The 12,153-nt window shown below is 57.6% G+C and overlaps 1 protein-coding gene and 1 long non-coding RNA gene across 6 annotated transcripts in view; one reads left to right on the top strand and one right to left on the bottom strand.

The window, feature by feature from the left end:
* The window catches only part of PTPRE (protein tyrosine phosphatase receptor type E), an 87,673-nt gene that overhangs the window by 59,225 nt on the left and 16,295 nt on the right, over positions 1 to 12,153 (top strand). For all 5 annotated transcript variants that reach the window (XM_029932779.1, XM_029932777.1, XM_029932778.1 and 2 more), the window contains 2 exons: positions 1,818 to 1,954; positions 7,969 to 8,059. In XM_029932779.1, coding sequence (XP_029788639.1) covers positions 1,818 to 1,954; positions 7,969 to 8,059 — 228 coding nt within the window. The remainder of the gene's footprint in view (positions 1 to 1,817; positions 1,955 to 7,968; positions 8,060 to 12,153) is intronic.
* LOC115286011 lies at positions 18 to 773 on the bottom strand. The gene is made up of 2 exons (XR_003905815.1): positions 222 to 773; positions 18 to 130 (listed from the first exon to the last, which is right to left on the bottom strand). It is a non-coding gene; the product is annotated as an uncharacterized LOC115286011 (long non-coding RNA).

Raw genomic sequence — 12,153 nt, forward strand, 5'->3', positions numbered from 1 at the left:
CTGCGTCTGCCTCTTACTTGAAATGTTGAACTCCTTCAGCTTTGAGACTCCAGTGCCCCCTCCCCGGTGTTATGCTGGCGTTCACAACGGTACAGTTTTACCATTTCAAAACGTCTCTCCTTTCTCCCTGCTGGGAAACAGACATTTGAGACTTTCAGTTTGTGGCTTTGTTGGAAACGCTGTTCACATCCTGTCCTTGTTACAGCGTTTTGACATGTCACCGTTTTCAGGAAGCCCTTGAAAGCCACCCGAAGACCAGACAGCCCGGTTCAGGCTCGCACGGGCTCCGCTGAACTTCACGCTGTTGGCGGGTCTTGAGGCCCCCGGGGAGGGCACTCCCAGCCTTTCTTCCGGGCTCGACGTGCAGCTCCGTGCCTTAATGCCACTAACAGGGAACACTGTTTCTTTCCCCACGAGTGCAGGTGGCCGAGAAAGTCATGTGCGGCAGGGACTTTCAGGATGATTGGTTCACGCCAGTCGCTGTAACTTCCTGCAGTCCGCTGGCTGCCTGGTAGTTCCATGGTTTGGGGGAGCAAACACGCTGCCAGGCTTCCAGCAGAACTGCAAAATCGACCCCCAGAGAATAGAAAAGACCGTCGGTCCCAAAGGACCTAGCGAGGGGCTGGGAGGGACCTGCCGGTGGCACCTGAACGTCACCGAGAGCCTCGTTAGGGGCTGCTGCGGCCTGCGGGCGCCACCTTCCTGCCCCGGCTCGCTGCCGGCACGTTTCAACAGCCTGCGAGGGGAGGGACGAAGGTGTGGCCGGCGAGGCCCAGAGGCCCAGCCAGACTCCCCCTGCTCTCCGAGGAATGAGCTCTGGGAGGAGCTGTTGGCTGGGCCTCCGGGTGGCTCTGCAGGTGGGGACAGGCCCTGGGCGGGAGTGACAGCGAAGTGTTCACCTTCACTTTGTCAAGAGTGTCAGTCATTTTGCAGGAAGAGAAGCCCCTGCCCGGAACTTCACCTTTGGGCTCACCCTGAGTTTGTGGAAGGAATTGGTCCAGGAAGTCCCCAGGGCCCTTCCTCCATGTCAGCGTCTCCCTGCACACTCCCGAGGAACAGGGTTTCTCTCTCTCTCCCTCTCTCTTTTTTTTTAAAGCACTTATTTATTCGAGAGAGAGAAAAAGAGAGAGAGAAAGCAGGGGAGCGGCAGAGAGAGAAGGAGACAGATTCTGAAACGGCTCCGGGCTCCCAGCTGTCAGCACAGAGCCGACCTGGGGCTTAAACTCGTGAACCTCGAGATCCTAACCTGAGCTGCAGTCGGACGCTTCACTGACTGAGCCACCAGGCACCCCAAGGAGCCTTTCTCTTATTTCTTCTGGAGCCTGTGGGGTTTGAGCAAGCCGACTGTTTTTCACAAAGAAGATAGGACTGAGGGACACCCATATCCTAACCGATTCCCAATCTGTTCCCAACGTGAACCAATGTGACTCCTCCGTATTGATTAACATATAATCGGTCTCCCTGTTTCAAACCTGGAAAACTGAGCTGGGGTGTGAAAGTGCCGGGATCCTCAGTGGAAGGCGCAGGGGTGGGGGGGGCGGGGGTGAGCTGGAAGGTAAGGCGTCTGCGGTCGGTGGGAGCAGGTCACACCGGCCAGAGGGACACCCGTCTGGTGTGGATGTATCGTAGGGGACAGACCTCTGCGCTCGGCCGCCCGGGCCCCGCGTGGCCCCGGCTACGTGCTCGGGGAGCCACATGGCCCCCCTCCGGCTGTGTCATGTGTCATTCCTCCGGGAATGCTGTCCGTCTGTCGGGCGAATGAGTCAGCCGTCCGGGAATGTGGCTGAGCGGCCCCCCTGTGTCTTCTGGCCCCACAGAGCAGCAAAGAGTGACACTTCTCAGCAGGTCCCCCTCCGGGCCCAAGAAGTACTTTCCCATCCCCGTGGCGCACCTGGAGGAGGAGATCCGCGTCCGGTCGGCCGATGACTGCAAGCACTTCCGGGAGGAGTTCAACGTGAGTTCGGGGGCCCCTGTGCCGTGTCGTGGGGTCAGGGACGGGGAAATGCAGCGCTGCATCTCAGGGTGGACCGTCCCGGAGACGGGGCGCGCGTGCCTGCGCCACGCCGCCGCCCCAGAGGGTCCCTGAACCCCCCTCATGCTCTTTCATGAGATGAGATGGTGGAGTAAGATGTTCCTGAAGGTTCCCTCCGGGAGCCGCGTCCTAAGATCTGGTGTGACAGGGACACAGTTGTCGCCCTAGTGTGGAGACTAAGGCCTGAGCCGGAGACGGGGTGACAGCTCTGCGTGGACAGCGGTGGAGCCCCCACCCCGCTTTCTAGCAGGCTCCGGAGCCCCGGCGCGTCTGGTCGTTGTAGCAGGCGTCCTCTCCCATTCCCCCCCCCCCCCCCCCCCCCCCCCCCCCCCCCCCCCCCCCCCGTCGCAGGAACTTGACCATCCTGGGGTGGCTTGAGGGGCCGCGGGCTTCGGTTGATGTGTGCTCCAGCCTCTCCCTGCTTCTGCCTTTCTGGGTGAACTGCTTCCACGAACTTGGCAGTGGCGGCAGCCAACCAGCACGGTTTAACCCGCCGTGACGGTCCCCACGGGAGCAAACCGACGCCCCCAGGTCTCAACAGGTGCGCCCGTGACGCCTCGTCTTGTGTGATTCAATCTGTAGTCCGTGTCCTGTGACTTGTGACTCTGTGAGATAGACAGAGATTGAGAGATCCAGAGGGGGAGAGAGAGGGAGCAAGGTGCTCAGATGGGCGGCAGGTAAGAGAGACACCAGGGAGGCTCCTCCTGGGCCTAGCTGTCCGCGTTTTCCCCTGACCAGGTTTCTGGTTTGCGCATCACTTCGTGGCACGCGCAGCCAGGGGCTGAGCACTGAGCCCCAAAGGGGAGCAGGTGTGGCTGCCCCCGGGCCCTGGCACGTGCACTGACTGCTGGGCAGTCAGCGCCACCGTCCAAGAAGGGTGCTGGCGGTGGGCCTGTCTTGAGGACCTCACGGCTCCATCGTCTCCCACAGCACAGTGCTTTGCAGCTAGTTAGTCGGGATGGCTCCCCAGCAGACATGTGACGTGTGTGTTTCCCACAGAAGAATCCCGCGGGGGCGCGGCAGGTGACCGAGATTCAGCGGTCCTTTGCTTGTTTTTTAGCGCCATTCTCTCCTGCCCTTTCCCTGGCTTCCTTTTAATTGTTTCCAAATGTGTCTTCTATTTTGGAGAAATGAGGTCATCTCGAAAGACAGCTCTAGGCAGTATTGTTTGCAATCTGTCAGCCTTAGAGAAGTTCATCCCTCCACGTCCAAAATAACCACCCACGTTTGCTGCAGTGACTCTGTCCCCTCCCGTCTTGTCCCGTTTCCCCTTGTGCTCGTGTTCCTCGGCGTGGCCGTGGGGGTGGCCTTTTGCCAGCCGAAGGCTGTGAGTCAGAACCAGCTGGCTCTCCTGCCGTCTCAAAAGTGAGGACAACTCCAAAGGAGCAGGGCCGGAAATAGGGTCAGGCGGGCGACGCACCTGCCCCCCGCATGGGCACCTCCTTCCGGATCAGTAGTATTTTAATTGTTCAAAAATATTAAAAAAATGTTTCTGTTAAGTTTATTTATTTCTTTTGAGAGAGAGAGAGAGAGAGAGAGAGAGAGAGAGAGAGAGAGAGAGAGAGAGAGTGGGGAAGGGCAGAGAGAAAGGGAGAGAGAGAGAGAAAATCCTAGGCAGGCTCTGAGCCCGATGTGGGACTCGAACTCACGGACCGTGAGATCATGCCCTGAGCCTAAGTTGGATGTTTAACCAACTGAGCCACCAGGCGCCCCCAAAATACCAATACCAAAATTAATGCAAGTAACCCATGCTGAAATGAGATAGTGTGATTGTAAATAAAGGCAAGGTCATTCCAACTGATTTCTCCCGTGGCCCCAGGCCCTAACAGGACTTGCCACCCCACTGTCACCCATTCTGGTGTTATTCAAAGGTTTGGTGTTTTTGACAACACGCTTTAGTCTTGAATTAAAACTTTAAAAAATGTTTTTTAACATTTATTTATTTTCGAGAGAGAGAGACAGAGCGTGACCAGGGGAGGGGCAGAGAGAGAGGGAGACACAGAATCTGAAGCAGGCTCCAGGCTCTGAGCTGTCAGCACAGAGCCCGACACGGGGCTCAAACTCACTAGGGATGAGATCATGACCTGAGCTGAAGTCGGACGCTTAACCCACTGAGCCACTCAGGCGTCCCCCACAAAAATTTTTAAATGTTTCATTTGAATATCATTTTACCTTGATTCCTGGGTTTTTTGGGGACCACTTTAGATTTTGCCCCCAAAGTGAATATGTCACTCTTCTTGCTCTGCCCTGCGCCGCCACCATCGGAGGCCTCTGTGCCGTGAAGGATGTGCAGGGGGAGCAGGGCTGGTCTCGGCACTGGAGGACTCGGGACAAGTTGCTGTTGTCTCTGGACCCAGTTTGCTGCTCTCACCAGTGACAGTGGGCCATGTCTTTTCTTTTTTTATGTTTATTTTTGAGAGAGAAAGAGAGGGAGAGAGAGAGAGAGAAAGAGATAGCGTGAGCAGGGGAGGGTCAGAGAGAGCGGGGGAGACACAGAATCTGAAGCAGCTCCAGGCTCTCTGAGCTGTCAGCACAGAGCCCAATGCGGGGCTCCAACTCGTGAACCACAAGATCGTGACCTGAGCTGAAGTCGGATGCTTAACCGAGCCCCCCAGGCGCCCCTGAGCCGGCCATGTCTTAAGCCACGTTTGTGTGGCTTCTGTCTTCTAAGTGTCCTGGAGCCTTCGGGGACCGGCCCACTCTCGGCTCTGTGATGGCCCCCCCTTGAGTTACGCCCTCCTCCTCCTCCTCCTGGTCCATGTCCAGAGTTCCAGCCGCAGAGACCGTGAAGGGCTGGACGCGTCTCGAGCGTGGACGTCTGTGTATTGCCGACCTGGAGCCTCAGGTTTGGCGCCGGGGTGGGGTCAGGGGCCTGGCGGAGGCGTGAGCGCTGGGTCGCCTCCCTCTCACCAGCCGGGAGCGCGTGGGCCACGCAGTCGGCCTCCGCCTGCCTCGGTTCACTCACCCGCAGGATAAGCCTGCTGCCCGTCCTGGAAGGCTCGTCCCAACACGCGAGAGGGGCAGGTGTGGGCCCAGCCCCGCCCCGTGTCTGCACGGAGGGCGTCCGGGGCTTTTGAGGACGACTGCTGGGGACATCCAGTGTCACGGTCTCCGCCCGCCATGACGCAGGGCCATCCCAGCAGCCGGCCCCCCGTAAACGCCGGCAAGTGAGTGCCATTCAGGCCAGGAACACCCCCTCCCCCACAGGGTCTTCCCAGCTCCAACCAGAGGGCCGTTCCAAGCTCGGGTCCGGGTCTACCGTGTTGTGGACCAGCGCGGGGGAGGCGTGCGCCAGAGCCGGCCCCTGGAGCAGGCGGGGACAGTCCCCACCGGCCGCTCTCCTTCCTCTCATTCACTACCCCTGCCCAGCGCTGGGGAGCAGAGAGGAAGAGGTGGGGGGCTTCCGTCTCAATGAGATGAGATCCCACCCCCTCCAGCAAGCAAGCACCCCAACCAACCCTCTGCGGCCCATTCATGTAACCGCACAATCACGAGGTATTAGTGACCCATCGCTACCTGCACGGCTCCCGCTCGGCACTGAGGGGGTGACCCGGTGGCGGCAGAGCCCTCCCCAGGTGCTGCCCCGTTGTCCCCGTGCCCACTGAGCAGCTCAGAGATTCACAGATGCACAGCGGGAGGGGGTGATGGGTGGCGGTCATTCTGTGCGCTTGGGTACGGAGCTACGCCCCCCCCACACAGAGCGCTGGCCTCTCACCCCACTCGGCCCTCCGTGCAGCCCCGAAAGTCGGTGTCACCACCCCAGCTGCATCTCCAGGTTTCAGGCTGCTGCGGAGGGTGTGGCAGAGTTGGATCTGCCCTCCACACTCACCCCTTCCAGCCCCCCCCCCCCGCACACCCCACCTTCGCAGGAAGAGGGAGGCTTCTTGGGTTCTCTGTTTATTTTTCTTTTTAATGTATCATTTGCATAGACTTTGATGTCTAGAGCCATTTTAGGCTTCGGGGAAACTGTGCATGGAGTGCAGGGCCCCCCTCCAGCTCACCTTTCCACGCACATGGTGTCCCAAATCAAGTCTCGACCGATACCCTACGTGTGTTCCAGATGTCACTGACCAGCCGACAACCAGGGCTGGGGTTCCGGTGGGACACACTGTGGGTTCAGACAAACGCATGACATCATGCATCCACCGTCACAGTATTATACCTCGTTTTTATTTTCTGGGATGGGGTCAAAAAAGCTTTTGAGTATAGAAGGAGAGAAGTCTGTAGAATGTTGTCTCAGAGTCTGTTTAGCTCAGGTCCAGAAAAATCAGTGTACAGTTTTGATAAGAGCCAGGAATTTTGAGGGGCGCCTGGGTGGCTCAGTCAGTTGAGCCTCTGACTTTGGCTCAGGTGATGATCTCACGGTCTGTAAGTTCAAGCCCTGCAACGGGGCTCAGAGCCTGGAATCTGCTTTGGATTCTGTGTCTCACTCTCTCTGCCCCTCCTCTGCTCTGTCTCTGTCTTTATCTCGGTCTGTCTGTCTCTCTTTCTCAAAAATAAATAAACATTAAAAACAAAAAAGGAATCAGGAATTTTGGGCAGAGAAGGTGTTGGTCCCAAGGCCCCCACCAGGCTCTGCCTGTCGCCATCGGGTTTGGTGAGCCCAAAACAAAAGAAAGAGGACACTGGCCAGCAGGGGCTCAGTCTGTGATGGAGAAGCCCCGCCCCCGCCCCGCCCCCCGAGAGGGAGGCTCTGGGCACTGGTGGGCGGCGAGTCGCGAGTCGGGCCCTTCTGACTCAGGGTGTGAATCAGCCCTTGTGAGGTCTGCCCCCGTCTTCCGGGGACTTCACACTTGAAGAAGTGAAGCCCTGATGGCCAGCCCCAGGCCGCATAGCGGGCCCCCCCGCCCCCCGCCGCAGTGCCTGCCGGTTTTAGCCAGCTGACTCTGGGCAAATCCACAGCAGCCTTGGGGGTCAGTGTCCTCATCTAGAAAAAGGGGTGATGCTAGCATCCTCTTGTAATGGGTGAGTTTATGGGCTGGGGTGCTGGCCCAGCGCCCCCCGGGCCTGGCACATCAAAGCTGCCTGGTAAATATTAACACTCCCTTCTCGGATTCCAGTGTCCCCTCCCCAGTCCAGTCCGTGTTGAGGTTCATGTGGAAGGACGTGATTTGGGGGGTCAAGAGCTCTTTCCCACAGTGCACTGCAAGGGGCTCTCCCGCGTGCAGCGGGCTTCCCAGCAGCCAGCCAATCCGAGGGGATGACTCGAGTCACCAGGAGCGGGAGAGATCCCAGGAGTTGAAGAGCTGGACGACAGGGGTCACCGGGGTCAGGTCTGCAGAGCCGCACATCACTTCCAGGGTGCCGGCGGCGCACCTCCCTGTCCTCCTCCGAGGCAGGGGGGGTAGGGCAGAGTCTCTGACACCAGGGGTGCACACAGGACCCCGGGGGGTCATGTGCCGATCCGGGGTGGGGCTGGGGTCTGCACTTCCCACAAGAGGCCAGCTGGGCCTTAACCGCTGGCCCAGGAGCCCCACATCTGAGGTCCTGGCGCATCCTTCTGCCCAGCCCTGAGCCCCGCCCTGAGCCCAGCCCCGGGGGCACAGCAGGCCGGTCCTGCCCCTGCACACAGGGGCCCTTGCCCTGCCCTGGCCCTGCCCAGAGCACCTGTGCTCAGTCCGTATTAGTGGAGTGGCCGCCCGAGGCCAGGACCGGCGGCTCCCAGGGGTTTGGTGACGATGCCCAGACAAGTCCCTGCCTTCACGCACCTGAGTGCCGACCGCGGGGTCATCGCTGTGACCACAGCTCACCTGGGGTCCTGTGTCTTCCTCGAGTCTCTGCCCAGTGCCCGGCACGGCCTGAGAAGCAGGAAGGGCGTGGACCGCAAGTAGTTTGCTCCAATGGGGTCTCTGCGTCTCTGTGCTCATCAGGGAAGTGGACGTCAACGCCATGTTTGGGTTCCTCCCGTTGAGTGCTGACTGTGTATTTTCTTCTAGTCGCTGCCGTCTGGACACATACAAGGAACGTTCGAACTGGCCAATAAAGAAGAAAATAGAGAAAAGAACAGATATCCCAACATCCTTCCCAGTAAGACTTTCCCTTTTTCTCGCATGATTGGTGGCGTTTGGAGTAAACTCGACATTCCTTTATAGCTCCCGGGGACCCTGCCTGTCCAGGCAGTGTGACATTCCCGGTGCTCAGGGACGAGGGTCCAGGCCAACAGCGTGACAGTCCCATGCCCGGGGACGAGGGTCCAGGCCAGCACCGCTGCTTGGGGCTTCTACAGGCAGGTCTAGGGGGCTGCCCCCCACAGCAGGCTCAGGCCGCCTCTTTTGTCCTGGGTCTGGCCACCAAGCCTGTGCTCGATGTTGAAACCTGGGCTGCCCAGGGACGCAGGGGAGGGTCCCCACACAGGCTGGCAGGAGCCCACTCCTGGGCCCCGTCTTGAGCCGCAGTCTTGTGCTGCTGGTGGCCTTGGACATGTCCCCCTCTCAGACTCCGTGCTCTTGGCCACCCACAGCAGGTCCACTGGACCAAGGACAGAAGTGACAGAATGAGAAATGTGTAGAGCTTTGGCAGCTTTGTGGGAGGGCTTAGAAACACCAGCAGCTAAACGGGGCCACAGGCTGGGGTGCGGGGTCCCACAGCTGACAGATCTGTCCAGGGAGGCAGCCAGACAGGCCGTGTCCTGGGGGCAGCGTTCACAGCCCACCTCGGTACCAGGACAAACCTGAAGGTTCTGAGCTGCTTCTGTAAGAGACGCCAAGGAGGGTCGCGGATTTCTCTCTTCAGCTCGTCCCCCCACCCGTCATGGGCTCTGCCCATCAGGCTAACAGAAAGGAGGGTTTCAAAGCCCCAGGCCCCCCCCCTCCATCCCAGAGGACTGTGCAGCGGGCTCAGTGCGCTGACTCCGGGTTGCATTTTTAGGGTTAGAGTTAAGTCCCTCTCCCCGTAGGCACAAGAAGCTGTGGTCCGCCCAGTCTGTGCGGCCTCTGCACTCTCGGCACTTGATAGAAACAATTCCTTTGCACTTTGCAAGCATAGGATTTACACGTCTCTTTTTTCAAAGACCCCTGTGAGGCTATGATCCAAGTAAAGTGAGAAATGAACCAAATAGTCTTTTGGCTAAAACATATTTGCGTAGGCAGCTGAGGGAGCAGCCAGGAGATGGGCAGGGGCTGGGCGGTGCGGAGGGGGCGCGGACAGGGTTAGACTCTGGACGCACAGTGGGGATCAAGTTGGAGGACTGGCTGTTGGATCTGGGGTGGGTTTTCTGAGAAGGGAGGGGGCACCCCACTTGGTTTGAGCAGCTTGAAGGGAAAGACAACATGGTGGGGGCTTGGGGTCTTTGGAATATTTTGTGTCAAATAAAAATCAGGCTATCTGGAACCTAGTATTATTATCTAGTATTTGACTAATTAGCTGCATTAATTAGTTTGATCTATGCATTGACCCACTGAATGTGTATGTTGAGGACCTACTCAGCGCCAACACTTTTCCAAGTTCCTGACCCCCACTTTTCTCTTACTCACTAGAACCCTTATTTAAAAATGTTTTAAGGTTAATTTATTTATTTTGAGAGAGAGTATGTGCTGATGAGCGAGCAGGGGAGGAACAGAGAGAGAGGGAGAGAGAGAATCCCAAGCTGACAGCGAAGAGCTTGATGTGGGACTCAGTCTCACAAATAGTGAGATCATGACCTGAGCTGAAATCAAGAGTCAGACGCTTAACCGACTGACCCACCCAGGTGCCCCATAAATCTCTTTATTTTCCTTTTTTAAATGTTTTTTTTTTTAATTTATTTTTGAGAGACAGAGAGAGACAGCATGAGCAGGAGAGGGGCAGAGAGAGAGGGAGACAGAATCTGAGGCAGGCTCCAGGCTCTGAGCTAGCTGTCAGCACAGGGCCTGACACCGGGTTCCCACAAACTGCGAGATTATGACCTGAGCCGAAGCTAACGCTTAACGGACTGAGCCTCCCAGGCGTCCCAAATCCCTTTATTTTTCTAAAAGCGATATTTACACTGATAATTAAGAATATTTTGGGGCAGCTGGGTGATTCAGTCAGGTAAGCATTTGTCTCCTGATTTTGGCTCAGGCCATGATCTCACGGTTCATGAGTTTAAGCCCCGAGTCGGGCTCTTCACTGACTGCATGGGACTGCTTGAGATTCTCTCTCTCTCCCTCTCTGTGCCCCTCCCCTGCTCATGCTCACTCGCTCTCTCTCTCTCTCTCTCAAAATAAATAAAACTTTAAAAAAAAAGTATTTTTGGTGAGACCTTGATAGGAGCAGAATCAATGGCCAGGTGTGGAAGTTACCTGCACTGCGTCCCCTGAGGGCAGATGCGATGGTCCAGGGTGGGACACTGCCTCCTGAGGATCCCTGACCTGGAGCAGCAATGCCTCCCTGAACATTTTCTCCACACCCTCTTCTCCAGCTTACGCTTTGGAGAGAAGTGGCCATTCCTACAGTATAAACGTGTGAAAATCCTGTCCCCTGACCCCACCAGCCCAGCTGAGGGTCTGGCCCCAGCCCTTCCCTGCCCAGGAGCACTGTGTCAGAGGACAGAGGGTGCTGGCGGTCACTCTGCCCAGATGTGAGGTACTGTGCATCGATGGGATGCCAGGGTCTGTGGAAGGCAGCACGGGGACCGTGGGATGCTCCCTGGGGATGGCCCAGGGGCCACCAGCCGGCTAGCATCAGGCATCAGCAAGACACAAGCTGAAAGAAGGGGTGTCTGAGTAAATTGAGGGGTTGGCCAGAGATGACCCCAGGGCCGGCGAGGGGCCAGGACAGGAGCCGGCTGATCTGCTAGATGTTGCCCCATTGGGGGGTGTCTCAGCTCTGTCCCCCACCCTGCCCGGGCTGAGAGACTCCACTCTTGCTCAGGGTGGAGGTGAGGGTCAGCGGGCAGCTGAAACCCAACCCCCACTGCTCTGAGCACCATCCGGGCCACTCCCCACCCCTCCCCCAAGCTGAGATTGGCTGTAAATTTACCAGATTTATTGTGTTTTGGATTTTTTTTACTGTATTTATTTATTTTGAGAGCAAGTGAGCTGGGAAAGGGCAGAGAGAGAGAGAGAGAGAGAGAGAGAGAATCAGAAGCAGGCTCCACACGGTCAGTATAGAACCTGAGGTGGGGTTCGATCTCACAAACCATGAGATCATGACCTGAGCTGAAATCAAGAATCTGCTTCTTAACTGACTGAGCCACCCAGGCACCCCAAATTTGCCAGATTTATAGGAAGCCCCTCGGCCCAGGAACCCACTCATGGAAACGGCCCAGGGAGCTTAGAAAACAGAGATCAGGATGCCTGGTGTGTCCACAAGGCCGGGCTTTGCAAGAGCTTGGTGGCCGGAGGGGAGACAGCACCCTCTTCTCTGGGAAGAAACAGCAACAGCTGATAATTTCGGGAAATAGTATTTTGAACGTGAAGTGTGACTTTCAGAATAAAAAGACAGGAAGCTCTTAGACACTGCGAGATTCTAAATCTAACCAGAAGGCTATTTTTTACCCTCCACTTTCTATAGCTGTTCTCAAAGCGTAAATGGTTCCAAATTATTTTCAACCAGCTTCACGCTTCTTCGGCCGGAGCCGTATCTGCTTTAGGGCCATCGGCCCCTGAGCAGGACGGTCTCACAGAGAAGGCCGTCTGGGCTGTAAGCCTGGGGGCTGACACCCTGGCTGCCCCTTCCGGCACGGGGCCCGTGCTGCCGGGGGCAGGGCGGATCTGGCCCAGCGATCCGGAGTCCGGCCCACGGGTGTCTGAGGCCGCTGAGCCTTCCAGGGACGCAGAAGACCACAGCGACGGTCCAGACACCCGCGGGAGGCCCGGCTGCAGGCACGCCCTTCCCAGTTAGCGTCCGTCCCTGGGGGACGAGCAGGGGTGTAAAGCAGGACCATGCAGCTGATGCAGGACACACATGCAGAATGCTCACTCTATACCAAGCCCGTGCCCGGTGCAGGGTGGATGGCCCCGGGGAGCAGCTTGAGCCTTGACCCTGGCCCCCGGCCAAGTCTGGGCATCCTCAGTGTGGCCAGTGTGGAAGTCACAGCGCACCACCGCGGGGACCTGGGCCCGGGGCCGCAACACCGTGAAGGGCCCCTAAAGCCATCTAACTTCCGTTACAATCAGAAAAAAAAAATACACGTAATCCAGTCTGGTTTACATTAAACTTTA

The sequence above is a fragment of the Suricata suricatta genome, chromosome 2, assembly GCF_006229205.1.
Source record: "Suricata suricatta isolate VVHF042 chromosome 2, meerkat_22Aug2017_6uvM2_HiC, whole genome shotgun sequence".
Lineage (NCBI taxonomy): Eukaryota > Metazoa > Chordata > Mammalia > Carnivora > Herpestidae > Suricata > Suricata suricatta.